At 39.0% G+C, this 22,306-nt stretch overlaps 1 protein-coding gene across 14 annotated transcripts in view; it reads left to right on the top strand.

The window, feature by feature from the left end:
• Positions 1-2,397: 2,397 nt before the first annotated feature.
• The window catches only part of bcas3 (BCAS3 microtubule associated cell migration factor), a 185,005-nt gene continuing 165,096 nt past the window's right edge, over positions 2,398-22,306 (top strand). For 12 of the 14 annotated variants that reach the window (XM_027147721.2, XM_047820655.1, XM_027147719.2 and 9 more), the window contains exons 1-7: positions 2,398-2,516; positions 3,258-3,346; positions 4,490-4,544; positions 5,690-5,765; positions 7,633-7,739; positions 12,079-12,160; positions 14,875-14,947. In XM_027147721.2, the coding sequence (XP_027003522.1) occupies positions 3,276-3,346; positions 4,490-4,544; positions 5,690-5,765; positions 7,633-7,739; positions 12,079-12,160; positions 14,875-14,947 (464 nt within the window). In that variant the 5' untranslated portion in view covers positions 2,398-2,516; positions 3,258-3,275. Of the gene's footprint in view, positions 2,517-2,663; positions 2,813-3,257; positions 3,347-4,489; positions 4,545-5,689; positions 5,766-7,632; positions 7,740-12,078; positions 12,161-14,874; positions 14,948-22,306 lie in introns of those variants that run through there. The other 2 variants (XM_047820654.1, XM_047820659.1) reach the window with 2 other exon arrangements.

Genomic DNA, 22,306 nt, shown 5'->3' with positions numbered 1-22,306 from the left:
TGTAAAGTGACTTGTTATTCAGTGTGCCATGCAAAATGCACATTTGTGTGGCACACTGAAGTGTTCCTTTAAAAAGAGAAAAAAATGAGTAATTATAATGTCTGTGTGTGTGTGTGTGTGTGTGTGTGTGTGTGTGTGTGTGTGTGTGTGTGTGCAAATTTACCAAATACAAAGTATTTGAATGCAACTCATTTGTTAAAACGTGCTTAAGTGGAATTCAGAGATAAGCAATTACTAGCACTAAAGCAGTGTAGGTTGTTTTTTAGTGAGGTTTTTTTTTGGTGATGTGGAAATAACAAACAGAAGAAGTGCAGTTGTATGAATGAACCTTTTTTAACACACACGGTATAGTACATGGTATATCTGATAGCTGAATCCTTGCTTCTAGGTCTCCTCTTTTTCAATGATTATATATTGTTTCATTTTAAGAACATTATCCTGGATTGACATGGTCATTGTAAACCCTTCTGGGAAACACAAAAGCACAAGGAACACAAAAGTACACCACACAGTTACTGCAGCATAGCACACAATCCTTCACTTCAGAGAAACATATTCAAGTATTCTCCTTTTTTTAGAGACGTTGAAATAAAAAAGGAACAGGATTGACTAATCACAGAAAAACACACAGTGAATTTGAGTAGCACAAACACACTTAACCTCCTTTCATTCATTATATACAGTAGACATATCATTCCCACTAGTGAGGGCCTTTAACAAGCCAAAACATATTAAAAGAACATGTTGTGATAGATTTCCCAGTTATTATTTAACCATTATAGTAACAAGCCGAAGTGACTTAACACGAACAGTAAAAGTTAAATTATGTCCATTGTATTAACTTCATTAACTTCTTATGAGAAGTTCAATTCTTAATTTTAAGCTAATTACCCATAACACTGGGCTGGATAGAATGTAATACTGTATGTTTCACTTGATATTGTATCAGAGTATATTACAAAAAAAAAAGTCTTGAAAAGAGTATTTATAGAAATAAATGTATATTTTGTTATAGATGTTTATTTAAAGCCTTCTGCATGAATGAGTGGAACAAAGTTCTCCATACTTTCCTTTCAACCAAATGTATTATTATATTAGAGAACAGACAAACTAACAAAATGAAAGCTGCTGAGATTTAAATGCAAAAACAGAAGTGTGACAGATTCTCCATGAAACCTTATACTTTTATATTATATTATATTGACAAAAGCATTAACCTGATAATGTATTAATTAGGGGAAATTAATACACAGCACTGACATTGTTTTCGTCCTGACAAACGTGATGAGAAATTCATTCATTCATTCATTCATTCATTTTCTACCGCTTTATCCGAACTACCTCGGGTCACGGGGAGCCTGTGCCTATCTCAGGCGTCATCGGGCATCAAGGCAGGATACACCCTGGACGGAGTGCCAACCCATCGCAGGGCACACACACACACTCTCATTCACTCACACACTCAGGACAATTTTCCAGAGATGCCAATCAACCTACCATGCATGTCTTTGGACCAGGGGAGGAAACCGGAGTACCCGGAGGAAACCCCCGAGGCACGGGGAGAACATGCAAACTCTACACACACAAGCCGGAGGCGGGAATCGAACCCCGACCCTGGAGGTGTGAGGCGAACGTGCTACCCACTAAGCCACTGTGCCCCCCCCCCCGTGATGAGAAATTATTACAGAAAAATTAAACTAAGGCAACTTCACTGAATAAATCATTATGTTGGTTCTCTCTCTTTCTCTCTCACTCACTCACACACACACACACACACACACACACACACACACACACACACACACACACACACACACACTCTCTCTCTCTCTCTCTCTCTCTCTCTATCACACACACACTCACTCACTCCTCACTCACACACACACACACACACACACACACACACACACACACACACACACACACACACACACACACACACACGATAAAGGGAGAGAGAGAGACAGAGAGACTAAATATTCAATTCAATTTTTTCAATTCAATTTTATTTGTCTATTTTCAATTGACATTGTCTCAAAGCAGCTTTACAGAACATAAACATAGAACGAAGGGTTATTATAGGAATAACATAAATATTAATAGAATACAACATTCAAGATTAATATTAGATAGATTTAATTCACAATGTGTATGTATATATCCCCTATATAAATATTAACCAAAGTTTTCAGTAAAAGTGTCAAACATGAATTTAAGATTTCTGCTAAATTCTGTGCTCTACACATCTGTCCGTTTTGCGCAACACGTCACACTATTTATTTTTATCTGAACTAACCGCGTTGGCTAAGCCAACAAAACGCTATAAGTATTACTAAATCTGATTGGCTATCAGTAGTCATTTAACCCGCCTCTTGCAGAACTGATTGGTTAGTTTGGGTCAGTCAGGCGTTCTCATTGGTTGTTCCTTTTGTTGTTTCCGTTTACGTAGCTCATGTTTTTGTCACGTCTTAGAAAGAGCTCTGTTTAGTTAGCGGAATTCAAGCATAACGCACTTGGTTTGTATCATGTTTCTCAAATTAGACCTTAAGTCTTGTGTTGATGTTGTTTTACTTAAACGCAGCCATTATATCACATTTTATTTTCATTATTTAACAGTTAGAAGTGAGCAGTTGGTGGCTGGAGTTAGTTAGTTAGCTTGGTTAGCTACCTAGCAGGCTAAGCAGTGATGCAGCCAGCTGGCTAATAAACACATCTGTTTTTATTTAAACGAGTCAGTGCAGTGACAGTGAAAGCCTAATGTAGTGTCTCTGTCTGTCGAGCTCAGTGTTTGGGGGGAAATGTCTCGATACATGTACGAAACGTGTCACTTCTCTTGGTTACCTTCTTATTTCTGTTTATCTTGTCACTCATGAAAAACACACTACTAGATTCGCTATAATCTGAATGTCAGAGATCAGAAAATGACCAAAACCTCCTCAGACCACGCAGAATTTATTGGGAAATTCACATGAGGTTGATTAATAAGTGTAACAGGATAAATTAGTATTATTATTGTTATTATATTATTATTACTACTATTGTTGTTATTAGTACTACTATTATTGATATTATTATTAATAATAATAATATCACTCACATATGCAGACTGTTTCAGTTGTAGTTCAGTTTTCTTGGTTGAACGCTTCAAAGCTTTGACATGAGCCAAAGCATCTTGATCAGATCACGACTGAAACCACGAATAGTTTTCTGATCATTAACCATCACTGCTCTATTTTCTCTACACTGTGTTTTCTCAGGATACACACCGGTCAGCGATGGCGTCCGACTCCCCGCGCAGACCGAGTCGCTGTGCTGGAGGGGTTGTAGTTCGAGCCCAGGCTGCTACGTAAACACAATTCTCTTTGTCTTTTCATCTGTGTCATTTTGGTCGATATGCCTTAATTTGCATGTTCGCAGTATAATATTCTTTACTTGTCTGTATCGTTTTTCTTTGAATCAGCAGATATCAATATGTGTAATCTAATAGTCAATGTGTGTTGGAAGATTAGGATTGCACAGTTATCATCAGTGCTGATATTTCTCTCTTACAATATATTACTCTGTATCTGTTTGAGAAGTCATTTTGTATTGAGTGTGTGAGCTTGTCAGATGGGTCATGTCAGCGACAGTGCTGTGCTGCCTATATCTGTCTGTAGTGGTGAAGCAGGAGCTCAATTTGTGTATAAAGCTCTTTGTGTAACAGCCAGTCTACAGTCCTGTCCCCATTGTTACAAGCTGTGGGTTGTGATTGAAAGAAAATTGTCATGAGTACAGGAAATGGTTTGCTAGATTTCTGTGTTTGGGGGTGGCCCAAGGTTAAGAACTGAGGTGGTTTGGGTAGATTATAAGGACTCTCCTGGTCAGCTCCGGTTCTAGCTTTCTCAGACATGTCACTCTGAAAGGAGACTCCGGGGGACATTGAGGACACACTGGAGAGATTAAATAACACAGGAAAAGCTGTGGCCTAGCAAAGAGAACTGGACTGTTTTTCTCAGACTGTTACATCTGTAATGCAAGGAAAATGAATTAATGTCTAAAAATAATGAATACAAATGTTTACTTTTTTAGCTTCCCAGCAGATTGTTGTTTCTATGTAAATTTGGCACAGGTTGCTCTTCCTGATGCAACCATTTTATTTCATCCAGCCTTGGGCCCAGTGCTGAGATTACACTGGCTTGTGCAACACCCAGTGTTTAGATTGGTTCTCAGCACGGGAATCAAACTCGAGCCATGACTCTTAGGCTTCCGTTTTCTACATTCTCGCTACATTACTTGGCTTATAGGTGCCCTAGTATTTAGTATTAGAATTTCTGCTCATGGCCCATCTACTGTTGTTAAACACCTTACAGTTGCTACTCGATTGAGACCAATACGATTATCTAATATAGATCAATCTAACACAAGTGTGCATGGAAAAATATAAGCTCATATTGTTATTTAACTCTGTGTGGATGTGGGTTTATCATACAGCCATTAAACTGTTTTGCAGGGAGCAGACTTACATGGAAAGTGTAGTGACTTTTTTGCAAGATGTGGTCCCTCAGGTAAGTTTTCTTTTCCTTGTCTTGTTCCTATTCCGTTTATAATTATGTTATAGTTACTCAAACAAGTGAATTCTTCATTTGAATGGTTGACCAGAATCAACACTTTCAGTCAAAGCTAAACAGGGAAACGATGTGACGTGTTATTTAACATCTATATGAATGAAAGGATGCAGAAAAAACCTCATTCTCAGTGAAAAATGTTGTCACACATATTTCTATTGTATGGACTATGAGTCATTCTTTGAATTAATGACATGAGTCTTCGAAATCATTGTTTTTATGGATTATGCCCAAGGATCGTATTTAGATAGACAGTAAAAAGTAGTGCTTTAACAGTAACTATGCCTTGAGAGTCTGGAGTTTAATATCTACTATGTACTGCTCACTGGCTGCTAAACTGTGACAAGATTATAATTCAGTTTGAATGTAGGACTTGAATTCAGTTCCTCGATGGGAAATCTTGCACGGTTTGTAAAGGCAGGGCTTTGTGAAGGTCTGAAGTGTTCTGTTTTTCTTCATGATTCACTTTTGACAGTGGATAGTGTTCAGTAGGGCGCGTCTGAGTAATTTAAATACTCGAGGATTCATTATTACATTAGTATTTATTTCTCTAGTGCTCAAAAGCTTTGTTATTATCTTCCTCCTCACTATATAAGTGCACCATGTAGGCAAAGAAATAATGGCTTCTTCATTCTATATAATGCACTGTTGTGTTCAATTCTGCCAGCCATTTGCAATTCACCCAAATGCGGAGAGCTTCCAGATAAGACGTCACATGACTTTACTCCTTTGCTAGCTTATAGATTTATAACCACTCAAAGAGATCAAATATGTCATCAGTTGTTTAAGTTAGCTGTAGTACATTTTTACTTTTGCAGTTACGGTGTCTCTAAGTTATGTCACACTTTTCCTTTAAGCCACATATTTTTATACCAAATGAAACATGATGTTGCACAAAAAAAAACCCTCAAAGGTATAATGTTGGGTGAGTATTTGGGTGCTCATTCAGGAAAACACAGTTTACACAAAGTCTGTTCAAAGCCTGTAAAATTCTATTCACTCCAGCTCTAATGCTCACTATCTGCTCAAGAAGTTTTCTTCTGCCTTCTGAGCTTTATACAGAATTCTGTTTTTCACTTTCCAAGGCCTACACTGGGACACCTCCAACAGACGAAAAAGAAAAGATCCTTTGGGTTCGTTTTGAAAAAGCAGACATTAATGGTGAGTTGCTGTTTTCATTTAACATCTTGTATCTCGTACAGAAGAGACGCCCCACTCGCTGCCTTAGTGCCATCAGGCATGTTTCCCTATCTTCTTATTTGCATCTCATTTCTTTTCTTTTCTTTTTAAACTCATTGTGTTAAGGTTTAGTGCTAGGAACCTCAGGAGATTAGGTGCAAGAATACTTGGAGTCAGGACCTTGACTAAGGCTTTTACACCTCATCTGTTTCAGGAGAGCTCTAGAAAACTGGAAAGGGAAATCAAATCAAAATAAACACACTGACTTTTTTAGTATTTTGTTGTATTTTACTCTACTAATGTTTGCATTGTCTTTGTTTTTGTGCTACATTTAACTGAATTTAGATGTTAGTGTGTTAGTGTGAAAATGAACAGTAATCCCCTTTGGATGTAAACTTTTAATCGAACACGGTTATTGACTATGTTTTATATGCTCAGCAAAAATAAACCCCAGCATCACTTTTTTTTAACACCGAGGTGACCAGGATTTAATGTTCTCCAGCCATAGATGTATTTATATGTAGTAGGCGTGTTTGAAGAAAGACGTGGTTATCGGACCAAAACTTATTTATTATGTAATATTTTGAGCGCAACCAAAACTGGAGTTGGCGGAAGGACTTCCTGTCCTGCACCTCCTTGTTGCTTTTACAGCTTATTAAAGCAGTTTGTTTTAAAATTTAATTGGCATCAGTCCTCACAATACAGTATCAGTAGCTTGTCTAGATATAGATATAGAAGCAACTTGTTTTGTATATAATAAGCAATATGCGTAATAGTTAGAAAAAAAGAACACTAAAGAGATTAATTTTGAAATGCAATTCATTCATCGATGTCTTTTTTTAATGTCTGCGACGCGATGCGTTATTAGTGTTCATGCGAGGCTGACGTGTTTGGCAAAGACGGAGCTGTGTGTGCTGTGATGGTTCATTTCTCCCTAAAGGGGATGAGAGCCGGCTCTGCGTATTCTCATCGACATTCATGCACATGTGCCAGCTACACTGTAATTTGACAGCAGACTTGGAACGGCTTTTTGTTTATAAAATGTCTCACTCTATTAAAGCGGAATATATACAGTAGTCCCATCAGAAAACGATTCTTGTTAAGCACATGGCTCATTTGTCTTGCATGCTTTCAATACACGAGAGTACCTTTATACATCAACAAGACAAAGTATGTGCGCAGCAGCCCGGTGTATTACGTGGAGGGTCATGTGCTTGTTTTATTGCATTAACCACGATTTTTTTCCCCATCATTTCATTAGTTTTTATTTCAAAGCAAAAGTGAGCTTTCCAATCAATCAGCCGAAGATGCACCGCCACATCTCCGATTTGTAGCGCAAGCGGCTTGAATTGTCTGTAAACAGATTTCCTGTGTTGCTTGAATCCTTGAAAGCTTTTTATGCTGTAATTTATTGCACACGAGTTACAAATCTGGATCATAATAAGACAACCGATCCTTATTGTTCCAGTCACAATGCAGAGAGCAAATTATATAACCCCTAAATGGGGCTGGAACATCAATTCTATAGAGCGGACCTCTGTTTATCTCAGCACAGCTTTTCACTCTTAACCCTCGGGCTTTTTTTTAACTAATCTGCTATTCACACATTATGGTGTAACAGCTGATACTTGAAGCTTCTCCTTACAAAAGGTTTTACAGAGTGCTAAGAACATGCTTTTGCATGTACACACTTGCTTTTCCTGAGATGCTGCTCTCTCTCTCTCTCTCTCTCTCTCTCTCTCTCTCTCTCTCTCTCTCTCTCTCTCTCTCTCTGTGTGTGTGTGTGTGTGTGTGTGTGTGTGTGTGTGTGTGTGTGTGTACATGCGTGTGCGTGCGTGTGTGTGTTTAGATGTGGCCCGCTCACCAGAGTTCCTGGAGATGCACGGCAGCGGTGTGGACCCACCTCTTTGCCTGATGATTGGTTATACAGACGGAATGCAAATCTGGAGTGTATCAGTAAGTACTTTATTCTGTTCAGTGAAGAGTCATCACAGTCAAGCCTTTAGTTTCAGTGGATTACACTAAATAAAGTGTGTCCAACAAGAGGAACACGGGAACAGAATAACTAGTACATGGAACAGAAATAGTAGGAAATATATAGAAATATATGTCAATTTATGAAACTATAATTAATATGTAGTACCAGCAAAAAAGTGCCATATTTCTAAAATAACATAAGCAAAAACTTCATCTTTTTTTTTTTTTTTTTGTTGTTGACTATGTTGTTGGTTTTGTCAGTAATGGGTCTTTTATGGTTATTGATATTGCTGTTGCTTTTACAGTTTGCCTTCTTCATGCCGCTACTGCTGTTGTTATGGTTCAACTTCCTGTTGTTGTTGTTGTTGTTGTTGGGGTTTGTCTTATTATTCTTGCTGTTGTTGTTCGTCCATCTTTTGTTATTACATTTCTTCACCTTCTTTCTCTTCTGTTTCACTTCGTCTCTTTCCAACTGTTGTTGTACTTCAAAGCCCATGATATGTCATAAGGGTGTATTTTGTCCTATCAGTGACATTAGATCTGTTCATGAATTGTACAGATTGTATTGTAATTTTATTGTTTTTTTGACCCCAATGTTGAATCACATGGTTATTTCACGTATAAGTGTGCAATGGTAGGTGTAAGTACACATGATTCTGAGTAAATATGCAGTTCTGCACCGCAGCCACTAGATGTCAGTAGAGACAAAGACAAAGCTTCTTTTATTAATTTATAATACATTAGCTAATCATCCTCATTATCTTCATGTGTCATTTGTCTTTTTTATTTTATTTTATAATTATACAACTGACATTATAATAATTTAGAATAATCAATGTTTTGAGGTTGTTTGAGCTGTTACATGATGTGATCAGACTTATAGTTGCAGAAAAGTAATCAAAGAAAAAAGGAGTTGCAAGTTTATGAGTGGTTTGTTTCCTTTAGGATGAAAAAGTAAAATAATACAAATATTCTTCTCACTTTCTGATACAGCTTCAATTTTAAATACTTAAATTGTACACAGTATTCTTAATGTATTATTCGCGTCTCAGTCTCACATTTCTCTTCCAAAATATCTTTTACGCCACATTTTCTTTATCTGTTTTTAGTAGTCTGTTTTTTCCCAGGCTGCCCAAGCTGCTGAAAGCTGCTCAGTTTCGGGTTGTGAGTGACTGTGAAGTGTTTGTGACAGTTGCTAAGCCGACACCCCTGCGTAATGGCGTTGAAGGACTGGAGGTGGAGGAACGGGGCTAGCAGATCTGCTGTAGAGAGAAAGTGTGTGTATGTGTGTGTATGTGTGTGCGTGTGTGTGTGTGTGTGTGTGTGTGTGTGTGTGTGTGTGTGTGTGTGTGTGTGTGTGTGTGTGCGTGCGTGTGTGTGCATTAACATTTCCACAGTGTGCAAGGTCTTTGTCTAGAAAGGTGTTGTTCGCTGGTGGAGATAACGAGCAGATTGTGCATGGTGAACTGAATGGCTGTTGGAGTGGAGAGGTGTCTGGAGCAATGACATGTAGTGGAGATGTTAGAGCTGCTGTTAATCAAAGCTTTTCAATACATACTCATTCTGCATTTAAAGAAATATTGCATTGAAAAATCTCATGTCCTGGTTTTCCTAGTCACTCCAAGCGCCAGTGTGAAGCGTTCTTTACACTTCTACATTATAGCGGTGGACGATAAGAGAAAAATATCAGCTCATGATTCTTCATTTCAAGCTGCAAAACAGTACTGTGTTTAAAAAACATGTTTGATGAAACTTATTAGTTTATTTTATTTTTTGCTTCTTCGTTTTTAAAAAAAATTTTTTTATTAAGTAACACTAAAAAAGGTGGGAAAATGTGAAAGATATTTTAGAATTTTGACGATCAAGCACAAAAAGTGTAACTTCAAATAATCGTCCATTCAGTTTGTAACGATAAACATAAAATAATAAAAGCTGTCACAATATTCTTCAGATTTCATAAACATGTATTTCTGAATATTTGATCAGAATATATCAATATACTGTATTGTCCTAGTATTAACATTTTCTCTATTGTTATTTCTAGCTATGAAGCTGATCTAGATAATACGATCCAGAAATTAATATTTAATATGCTTAAACTTGTTAATTAGTGGAAGTTAATTAGTTAATTAATCTTTGTAATGTAACGGTTAGACTAAATTTGCTAAATAGTTCACACAGCCCTCAGTAATAATTTACGGTTTAAGCCGAACTGTATTTCATCCAGCTTTAATCTTTGGGAGTCTGAGGTGTTGCCTATTTTGTGTCTATGATGTGAATTTGATCAGCCTCGCTCCTTGTTCATCTCGCATGGGATCATACAAAAGACCAATGTGAATTTGGTTACAAAATGGTTACCGTATAATGTGACATGGTACAGCTGCACTGCAGAGTTCCCCATTTTTATGGATTACTGTAAGTCATACTGTGTGTTAAACCACATCAGGAAGCTGCGTGACATCACTTCAGAACCGGCCACGGTTCAAAACTTAGATTTATCCTGTGTGAACATGTGTATGTACAGAAAAGTTTTTTTTTTTTTTTGTGCGTGACTTCAAGAGCTCCAATGCAAAACTAAAGCAAAGCTCAAGCCTCAAACATAACTTTGATGACAGATGACTGACAGCCTACAGAGAGCCAAATCTGTAGCTGTTATGTAAGGAAAGAAACATTATCTTATAGTGGCTACACTGACATTTCCTCATCAGTCTTTATCCCTCACCTTAAAAAAAACTGATTAATGAATCTGGAGTTTATTTCTTTTTTGTGAATAGTGCGAATAAAAATTCGTTCTTTTTTATGCTTTTATGGTGCTTTTATACTTCATATGGTGACCTTGAAAGCACAGGGTTCTTTTAAACTTTTACCGGTGAAGACACATGTAATTATGTCCTATGATCGCTGCACTCACATTCGATGCATGTAAATTGAAGAGGACTTGCACATTGTGATGAGGTCACACGATGTGTCTTGGCTCAAATCTGCGGTAATTCTCAAAAATCTTGCCGGCTCCTAGTGTAATCTTGGAAGGACTGGATAACATTGGAAGGTGCACTTTAATATAAACCATACAGACAGAAATAGTGTCAGAGCTGCTGTATAGAAAATGACATCATACGTTCTGAACAATCAGAATCAAGTATTCAACAGTGCCGTCATATCATTGTTATGCATATTTGGGGTTAATTCGGATCGTTTTCTTAACGTCTCCGTTTTTACACTTTTGACTTTATAAGGCTCTTGTAAAGACCAGCAGTCCTTCAGCAATCAGCCCTCCTCTTCAGTTTGATTCTTATAGTACACTGTGTTACAGCCATAAAGCTGCAACGTCATGAGTTCCAGATGGAGCTCTTGCAGGGATTGCTTGATGAATTTCATCAATCCACATTCATTTCAGGAAATGGGCAAGTATACAGGAACCAGAAGTAATTTTGCATATTGCTGTCATAAAAAAGTAAAGGAATGGTGGTGTAGCTGTAAATGGATGACACACGGACAGTGTTTAATGCAACATGGCAGTTGTATTAATGGAACACTTGCAATCTGGCACGTTTTTATTGTTCCTCCGGCCTGATCGCCTGGGAAGGATTTTCTCGTGTAGTCTTTATCTGTGACATCGTCGTCTCTCTCCCCCCCCCCCCCCCCCCCCCCCAATCACACCATGTATTTGATGCCAGTTAATCTTGGTGCCCAAGTGACCCTTGTTTTTGTAATAAAAACACGACTGAGCCTTCTCTTTGTGAGAGCTACTAATTGTGCAAAAGAGCGATCATAATCTGGTGGGATTGTCTGTTTAAAACACACGGATTATGGCCATTAATGTGATAATGCCCATCCTCTGTATTTAACACACACACACACACACACACACACACATGCACACCTCTTTTCAGGGCTTTCTCAGTTTACCAGACTCTCATCTGATCCCCATGTACATCTCAGGCTTTTTGTGGTTTGACTTGGTTAGGTGAGAGAGGGCTAGTGTTCAGATAATCATTGTACTGTGGCTCAGTAACAAATCACTTCATAACCACAAACAAAACCAAACAATGCGCCTTTTCATTTCCATACAAGAGCTTTTTGTGTCAGTTGAAAGTATAGTTGTAGTATCCCTATAAACATATTAGTGAAAACATTTAATGGTACGTACACACAGACATAAAACTATTCTGCTTTGTCCCCCCCCCCCCCAATTAGATTGCTGCTCCATTAGACAAAGTTCAAGTTTATTAACTCCTAAGCAGACAAAATATTTTATTCTGTAACAATGCTGTTCAATTCTGTAAATTAAACTGTTATCTTTTTTCTCTTCCTACAGCTGACTGGAGAAGCTCAGGAGCTCTTTTCTGTGCGGCACGGTCCAGTGCGAGCTGCTCGTATCCTCCCTGCCCCTCAAATCAGTGAGTATTTTTCTTTTCATATCTCAGTGTAGTTTACGGGGCTTTTGTACTCCATGAAGCGTTAGGATCTGTGAGCCCCAGAGCATCTTCATCTAAACCTGCTTTACACGTTTGAGCTTTGAGTGTCAGTTTATTGTGTTGATCTAATTACTTAAAGCAGGAGTGGAAACACGAGTAGTCTGGAAGCCAGGGATAAGCCGATTTCTTGTTTAGATTATTGGTTGTTTTTTAAATTTTTTTTATTCATAGTCGCCCAGAGTACAAAGTGGATAAATGAAAAACTTTTAAACAAATAATGTTTAAACATCTTATGGAACAGTTTCTACCAAGTGAATTAAAGTGTGCACAAATAAAAGATCTCATAGCTGAAATGCTGGCCAATGTCTTTCTGACCTTTTGTCTAGGGTGCTAACATGACCTAACATGAAGAGACTAAATGTGTTTGTTTGGCTTAGTCTACATTAATGCACATAACTAGCACTTCATACGTTATTATACTGTGTTAGCTATTATATTCCAGTCTGGGCAGCACCCTGGAGATTTTACTTGCCCCCTGCTAATGAATTTATTATTCGTCCATCCCTATAAAGTTCTATCTAATTTGCATGACCATTTATGAAAGTTTCTCAGAAGGTTCTGAGGTTTGTTTTTGTTTTGACCCTTTAACTTGACTTAGCACAATTTATGAAGTCTTCCTTCGTTCAGTGGTTTGTATTGTGTTATGTTGAAATTAAAGACTACCCATTGCTCCTTAATTGCAGCAAGCGTGCCAGAGCCCTGCTGTTTTCCCTTGCTAATATTAAAATCAGCCCTTTAAGATCAGCATTGGCCTGCTGTCAGAGCGCTAGCTGGGATTTTACCCGTGCTGAGGCGGGGGGCCGCAGGCTTCAGAGACTTTTCCGCCTCTTTCATCACAACTCTTGTATTGGCTTCTACATGCTTTTGGTCAGTCCATTTGTCAGAGGAAGGAAATAGAGCAGTCTGACAAAAGTACACACTCCATGCCTTGTTGAATTCCAGTGCACCTCATTTGGTAGGAAAATGTCTTTGTGGCAAAGTTGAAAGTATCTACTTTGTTTCTTGCTTTCTTATTTCCACTGTAAAAATAATCAGCTTTGTTTCTAATTCAGAATCATTAGATCATATATTCACAGTTCTTTGTAAGCAACAAGGTATAATTCAGCTACATGAAATCTCCCAAGAGGCATTTTAATGTGACATTTATGTCTAGATTTGTGTTCCGGTCTTTTGGCAGATCCCAACAATGCACAATGGCGACTTTCAATACAAGCTGGACACGGATAAAAGCTAGCTTCAGTAATAAGAAGCAGCAGATAGCCAACACATAAGGAGAATGCTTCTCTGCAAAATAAAATGAATTGTTCTACTGGGGAAACTGATTGCAATCTGTATGCTGCGAACAGTGTTATACTGTAATGGGCCTTAAAAAGAGTAATTGTTTCGACCGGGAGCCTGGGTGGGCGGATTTGGAAAGTCCTGAAAATAGGTGTCAATTTTAATAAGTCAAGGTCTTTCCCAGAATAAAGGAGGAAGTTCTGCTTTCTCAATCCTTTAATTTATTTTCCACTGTGTTTCTAATGGTTACTATATTTTGTTTAACCACAAAGGCAACAGCCATTCATTAACAGTGAACTCAAATCTGTAATGTATTCATTTCCTTGCTGCATGCAGGATTATTTTTCTTCTTTTTTTCTGTTTTACCTTTTGCATGAAATCGTAAATCATATAAAACCTGGCCTAGAAAATGATTTGTCTCCAGATTCAGTTGTTTTTGAATTTGAGACAAGACTCGTCTTGATTAAATTGTCACTTTCATGCAGAAGGCAGCAATTAGCTATTGTATCTACTAGTCTATTTTTACATCATGGCTGAATATCGTGACCTGTAACGGTGATAGGAAATTTTTCTTTTCTTCGTCTCATTTTAGTACTTTACAGTGTTAGGGGTCTCGGAGCAGCACAATTACACTCACACGCTATACCACAGGGACTCTGCCTTCCTGCAGATGATTATTGTCATGGCACAGCTAAGTAAATTACAGCCTTTTGAAAAGCTAACATCATCTTCCGTCTTGAAATGATTGGAAGTTTCACTCCTTTATTTAAAAACAGAAAAATTAGATAAATATGGGATCTGTAAACATAAAGCAACATGCCTGAAATATGCCTACCGGCTTCAGTTTTTTTTTTGTTGTTTTTTTTTAAACCAATGCTCCAATTTCTCTAAACTCCCAAAATTAAAACCAGTCAGACAAAAGCCCTCTCCTAAATCTTTGAAGTCTATTTTTCAGCAGAGCCAGTGCAGAGACGCTCGTGTTAACACATTACACCAATTGGCGTTTCTGTTCTCAGCACATGCTTCATGTCTTGCATGTTGGTATTTTAATTTCATTTGATTTGCATAACTCTCTGTGTGAGTCCTGGCTTTATTTAGTGGTCAGTCAGGGTAAGTGTGTAGGCTGAAAGGAAAGAAATGCTGTCTTTTTTATATCCTTGAGAAGCCATAATTTGATTACAGTGTATCTGTTGTAATGCAATCAACACACATCCTGTTGTGGTAGTTGCTTTTTATCATCATGTGTAGTGGGTGGCTCTGGCTGAACGACAAGATGCCTCACATGCACACGGCGTATGAATGTCTCTCTTTGTGCGGGTCAGCAGTTCATATTCTCTCCTCTGTCCCTCCGGCTGCAGGTCCCCTGAACACTGACAGCTTTGCAGAGAAGCGGCCCCTTCTCGGCGTTTGCAAAAGCACAGGCTCCTCGGGGTGAGTGCTAAACAGTGACATCACTTCCTCACCATGCTCACATGCTGCCGATACATTTAATTACAGATCTGTTCTACTCACATGGACACACATGACCTAACCGCGAGTTCCTGCCTCACCATTTACATAAACTAAGATATAAACGCTGTTTATTCCAATAGAAACTGTTACAAATCAAACTTCATGGATAAAATTCTGCTAAGGTCACACAGTCAATCATTTTTTCATGATTAGTTCATGCTCTGATATTCATCTGCAGCGTATAGCTTGTGAAACCTGAGCCGAGACCATTTAAACTTGTGCAACATGAAGTTAACCGCATGTGTTGATGGAATGTTCCGTTGTTGTCCGGTTTATGACATTTCCTCCTTTTCAAGTGATAGCCTTCTTTCTGTGTGACATTTAGACATCATGAGGTCCAAATCTCAAGCATGTAATTTTCCTTACGTAACAAGCTGCATCAAAGGTCTCTTCACTGTGCTGATAGAGCAACGGAACCATCTGTCGAAACGCAAGCAAAACTTTCGAGACTAAATAAGCAACTGGCTCCAGAGGGCCCGGACCAGAGGCCAGCTTAGTGCTGCCACCCGAGGCAACGTGTGCCACCTCTGCACACTTTTGTCTCCATTGTGACAATATTCAATCTCCAATATTTCCTCCCCTGAAAATAGACTGTGTCTTCATCCTGCTTTGATGGGGACCACCACAATGTTTCCATGACCTCAGTGCTGTACAGGCATACTCTCACTCACTCTTTGTTTTGTTCTGAGGGTTTGGGTTTGACCCCCACTGATGGTTAGGCTAACGAAGAAAACCTGCCTCTTCTTAAAAACCGTAACTCGCACCCTACAGCTGAGTTGCACGGCAACTGCTACTTTACAATGCAAATGTCTGCTTAGCTCTGCTTCCATCCATTTTTATTTATTCTACCTAATTATTGCTTTGTATTATTTCCTAAAAGAAATTCCTGGGCCGAATTGCCTGACTTCAAAGGAAATAGTTTATAAACCAAAGTCTTCACAATTTTTAGTATATCATCATCTTGAAATAACAGCTTTTGTCAACCACGAGAGTGCATTCTGTCTTGACACTTAAATGGAAAGCACATTGGAGAGTTGGCTGCAATAGCATTGCTGGTTTAGAAGTTGGTTCAGACAGCTTTAGGCTTAGATTACAAGATTTGCAAATTAAAGGAAAACCTGAAAAGGGAAAAAGCATGCGTGCTGAATCCTTCGCGGCCGAATTCCAGCCAGGCACACTCAACATAACTTTATCAATGGAAAGGATTATGCCTTAAGCCCAAACATTGCATGGCTCTAGTGATTTTCCTGACAGCAAAATACATACGCTACACTTCATGGTGTGCACCCGTGCCAACAGAGCCTGCAAATTAGCACGGAATTCTTCTGCTAGACCGTTACTGGTAAACCCCTGCTTGAATCTGGAAAGGAATTGAGCTTCTAGCATCATTATAGGTGTAGGTTTCTTTTATTATGTTTAAGGTGTTTGCATATTTTAGAGACTACACTCATAGAATAAAGATGTATGTAATGGGGATTCTAATTCTTTGTGCTGCTGCTATTTCTTTTGAGGTTATAAGTTCAGCATTTAGAAAGCCTGCTTTTGTTCTTTGACATGGAGAAATTAAGTTGCTGGGCAGGCAGAAAACAGTACCCGCCCAACTGCTCCTTTCCCCTCAAGTTACCACATCTCTTTAGAGAGGATGTGGGCATGGTTTTCCACTAATTCAGTCCTCCGTCATTGCGGATATTAGAGCTGTGGAGGCTCAGCTTCTGGTCCTCTCCTCTCCTCTCTGGCCTCAGGTCCTGACTTTTTGGACTGGACTCTGGCTCTGGGACACTGGCAGGCCTCCAGCACTTCACTCACTCTCTGCCTTCTGAGTATAGCACTGATCCAGATGCTCAGCTCAACAACTCCTCCTATTCAAATATCCCACAGCACGTGAGGAGCTACACAAAGCACAATGTTATCATAGAGATCAGGAGTGTTTTTAGGATTGTCCTTACTCAGTGGGACAGACATATATGCATTAGGCATGTAAAATCCTGCTGGCACCTAATGCTCGGTTATTAATTATACAGCAGGAATGGAGGAAACCTATTTTACTTGAAACATCTATTTTTGAAGAGACTTAGCGAAAACCTGTCGTAATGTTAATCTGTACTTTTCATTCTAAACCTTTGATGTGAGATATCCCTTCTAAAGTGTATTAAATGATAAATCTCTTGAGTATTTGAGAGACAGAGGATTAAGAGGATTGCTGTAGCGATGCTTTTAAACTACTTGAGCCGAATTACGCTCTCACACCCAGAACTGTGGATCAGACTGACCAGCTACTGACACTGTTTAATCATCTTCATATTAGGATCGCTTTGTCTTTAATTACCAGAGCAGCGAGCATCAGGTACAGAGTGACACATGATGCAGTCTGGCAACACATAATGCTGTTAAACAGACATTACTCCTTTGTTCTTTACACCTTGTACATTTGTCAGACCGCATATGCGCCATATGGAGCAGTCCTATTAGCTGTTTGTAACTACGGTTGGAGTTACAGTTAATCTGTTCTCAAAATCTTGCCTTGCCTCCTCTCAGCTTTTTTGCCTCATGATACACATGATTTTCTTTTGAAACAGTACGGGATTATGTGGCGTCGACTAGCTTTGTGTCTTGCTGGTTAGGTGAAATAGAATGCCATTTATACAAGTATACAAGTGTTTTTATTAATATGGATAACCACTGGGGTTTCTTATCTTTTGTAACCAGCCCTGACCCAACAGAAATTTACTGTGAATTCAGCAAGAAGTTTTTGTCATCCTGAGATGGTAGTACGATAGAGTTATTCATTGCATATGCAAGATGCCAAATTAAACCTGCCATCTCTGAAAACAGTGGCTTCAGGAAAAAGAGTGGGAAATTGTAGTGTTAACATACAGTCCCCTCTGAAAATATTGCAAAGCACAATTCTTTTTTTTTCTCTCTAAGATAGATCAGAATTTCCACTTCATTCCTCTCACTTACTGTACTATGTTTTACTGGCTATTTAACCAATGAATAGCTCTTAATGTCTTCTCTTGGTTTGAGCCCTGAGTTCTTTGTGGTTCAAAGGAGTTCAAACACGAAGATATCTATGGGGAGAAAGCAAGCCATTGCACAATCACTGGTCATAGCCGACACAACAATTTGGCAAGAAACCAGTGGTGTACTAACAACCAGACATGGAGTAGGTCAGGTCAGCTAAGGAAAACCACATCATGTGATGACAAGCACATTGTGGTGAGGAAAATAAAACTCAAAAACAACAGTTAGTGACAATAACCTGCACAGGGCATGGGTGAAACACCCCCCGCCCCCTCACACTGCCCAACACCCCCGCGCACCGTTCCTCAGACACACCATCCCTTGCATGCCATTCCTCACACGCTGTTCCTCCACACTGTTTCCCGCTGTGCCCACTGTACCCCCACGCCCACTGTCCCCCCTCGCCCACTGTCTCCCCCCAACCCCCCCATTGCACACCATCCACCTGCACACAGTTATTTTTAATGAGTCGGTTTAAAAAAGTGATGTGGCACTCATTTCACTCTTCCCTTTGTTCTACCTGCGTTTTATTTTCTACTGAGTGCACCTTTAGTCATTTGGTCATTTGTGGTTTTAAAGTAATTTGAGATATGGGCTTGGTATGACCCACTGATAGATATGACAAGCACAGACCTCTCTTTTAGAATTAGGCAGAAGATTAGCACATTGTTTTCCCATGAGAGTTTCTCCATAGGAAAAAAATTGGAATGTACAGAATCTGTTAGATCAGCATCGTGTAGTGGACCCGCGCATAAGTCAAGGTCTCTACGGATAGGAAAGCACAAGCCTTTTGAAGTGTACCTTTCTTCTTTATTACACTTGTTTAAAAGGGTTTTGCATCAGAGTGTCGTTTCTTATCTTTCCTATTAATAGCTAAAGTGCTTACACAGAGGGATGGTCTCAATGCAGATTTGACCATTTATAACTCCTTGACTTTTTAGAGATCTTCACTGTGATATTTTTTGATTATCTAATGATGTGTGGAGGTGTTAAATCAGGATTAACTTTGTTGTGCTAAATTTATTGTCTTTTATGAGATTTATCTGTCTGACCTCTAAGGGGAAAAAGAAACGGGCGCTTTCTTTTTGTCCGTCAATTACCCATTGCTTCTCCAGAGAAACAGAGAGTCCTCACGTTTTTGATGAATACGTATTCTCCTAACTCTGCTGTATGCTGATGTGAGAATTAGGTGATAGATGTAAATGGATGTTAAGTAATTAAGATGGTAAACACCAGAATGGAATTACATGGTGCTTTAGAGTCTGAATGGTGACGCCAGTGTGTTAGCAGTATGCATGTGAATACATGGTAGATCCCAGTAAAAGTAGAGGAAATGTATTTCAGGCAGACAAAGAGCTGTGGTTGAACTTTTTACCCTAATTACTTTCCCACTAATGCCCACAGTGTGCTGAAATCAAAGGTCCCCCTCAGGCCTAGAGAATCTTGTGATGTGGCCAGCGTTTGTTGTGTACTGAAGCTCAGCTCAAGAGAAGCCGGAGGATTTAATGCACATTGAAATGTGTGACAGAATACTTTCTTTTACGAATTTCTGTGCCGTACCTACATGTATGTTTACTTGAAGGTAAAATTGGACTAGTGTGAGGATGTGCGGATGAACCAATCATGGCAAATATCTGTACAAGCAAAAGGTTGAAGGTTAGAAGGTTGAAAAGAACAACTCTGAAATATTTAGTAAAATAATTGTACTAGCAAGATGTTCTGTATTATGAATCATTCTACAATGCTGGTTTCTTTGTCTTGTTTTGCATATTCAGACCATGTAGACCTCGCTGTTTGTTTTCCGTTAGGAATCTAGGCAATGTTTTAAAAAGTTTTCCTGGCAGCTAAGTTCATTTGCCGGAAAACCTCTAGATATCCTGGCTTCTATGTTTTATGGTCCATTTCATTCAGGTTAATAAAGTTACGGATTAAAAGATCACTCGGAAGCATGACCGGTTTGAGATCTGTGTGCACATCCAGTGTAAATTAGTATAACAGATGAAAAGTTTATGACCAAGTGATGAAATGGTCAGCATCTTCATAATGACTGTTGTCAACCAGCGTGTTGCTAAAATTAAAGCGGGACCACGGCTGTAAAATCAGTAGTGATATTTCCCATCTGGTACAGTTGCAGTTCTGGACCAGAATAGTTCAGAATACATTTTATGAGCTTCCTAATGTGAAGCGAAATGGATTTTGCAGGACTGCTTTGTGGTCATTTTGCAGGATTGTACTGTATGATTAACTACGTGATTTGGGATGGTGTAAAGGCTACATGATGTAGACAAAACAGCAGATTGGGATTATTTTGCCATACAGTATCATCATGTGCTTTGCTATGAACCTTTGGTGTAAATTGGTTGTCTCTTGATGTGGTAAACCAATAAAAGATGACTTGCAGTAATATTTTTTTCTTTCTTTGGTATCTACTTATTTATTTGGCTGTTTGTTTATACTGTATCAGTAGCACACATTTTATCAGCCTTGAAGAGCTGGCCTGAGATCCAAGAGGTCAGAATGGAAATAATAAATTGTGGTCTTACAGTCTTCTGTAGAATAATTATTGCAACGGCTCAAATGGCAATAATGCGAAGGTGATATTTTGCCACTCTTAACAGAGAATGCAAAATTTAACAACTGGTCCAGTTTGCTATTTCTATAACTTAGTCCATGCCTGAAGGGAGTTTTCCCTCCTCACACTTGGCTGTTGTCTGAATTTGGGGATTTTCAGGATGAAAAAAGGTACCAGAAAGCAAAAATTGTTCCACGCACAGGAAAAGGGCAGGCATCGGTTTAATGGGTCGTATTTTTTAAATGTGCCCTTTTGTTGAAGAAAACATCTATTTGACATTGATAAAATGGGATCACAAAAGGGCTTTATATTGGTGCTCAATATCACCTACATGTGTGCAGAACCGAAGCTCTGATATAATTTTATAAAGGTAATTGAAATTTACGGTCACTCTTGAATCGAGCTCTAGATTTTCAGTGAGAGGAAATTGTATTATAGATGACAGTGCATTGCTTCCATTAGAAGCAGGCCATTAGTTCTCATCCAAAAAGGTAATTGAAGTGACCAATATGATGATTTTTTTTTCATGGCTATCACCGTCCCATTAATCAATCTGGAAGCATATCATTTGTGTCAAATTGGCTCCAAAAAGCTTTAAATTGGATTGATCTGGTCCAGATAATGCTGAAATCAATGAATAGTGGCTATAAGACAAGTTTGAGAAGTTAAATGCCACTATTAATCTCAGGATTTGAATCCAGAGTGTTTTCTGCTGTAATAATAGTGGCTCCTTGTCTCATTTCTATCCTGGTGATTAAACGTTGCGAGCCTAAAAAGAGCATCAAAGCAACATGAGAATAAAGTGCAGTAACTTTTCCAGATGCTGCCTTACATTTAACACACTCTGAAGCTGTCGCTAAAACGTGTTCACCCGATTCGCTATTATTATGTGCTCATTTAGTTGCTATAAAGAGAGTAAAACAGAGTACACTGACACGCACTCACACAAACACATGCAGCTTGGTTTCTGTCTCTTTTATTGGCCAGTCGAAGCTGTGAGGGCTCCTCGAGTGCCAGGGCTTTAGCAGATTGTTCCGGCTGTGGCCTGTGAATCCATCTGTGCTGGAGCTGGCTGCCGGGCATGGCAGTGTGCGGCCTTGTTCGTGTCTGTGGTTGCTGCCACAGCTCTCAGAATTGTGGCGTTTACACGCATGCTATAATCCAGTCCTGGCTCAGCTTGGAGTGTAAGTGTAGAAAGCTGAATATATTGAGTTCAGCATGAAATCAGGGCTGCTGTATCCCTGCCATTTTTCCTTAAAAAGGACTGGAAGCAGTGCCAGACCACAGCAGACTGTTCAAGCAATGCAACACAAGTCTAAGAGGTACCATCAGTGTCTCAGCTTGTAGGGTGACCCAAGGTCTGCCATTCACTGTTGTGTTTTTGTGTTATGGCCAACACACATAGCAAACCGGAACATTACTCACCCGCAGTCTCACAATGATGTGGACAAGTGGGTCAAACACATCTATTTTGGGCAGAAAGAAAATGTGCTGTTTGTGTCTCATCACAGCTCTACTCACAGCTCCTTTTCTGTTGGTTGGCACATTTATGAAATTTCTGGTTTTCTATCACAGCGCTTCGAAGCGCAGACTGTTCCAGCGCCTCATCGTTTTTCATTTAGTCTTTTCCGCTTTCATATTTGACACTTTGTGGCTGCTTTATGATGCACTAATATGTGCATATT

The sequence above is a fragment of the Tachysurus fulvidraco genome, chromosome 11 (assembly GCF_022655615.1).
Source record: "Tachysurus fulvidraco isolate hzauxx_2018 chromosome 11, HZAU_PFXX_2.0, whole genome shotgun sequence".
Taxonomy (NCBI): domain Eukaryota; kingdom Metazoa; phylum Chordata; class Actinopteri; order Siluriformes; family Bagridae; genus Tachysurus; species Tachysurus fulvidraco.
This window is presented reverse-complemented; position numbering and strand designations above follow the sequence as displayed.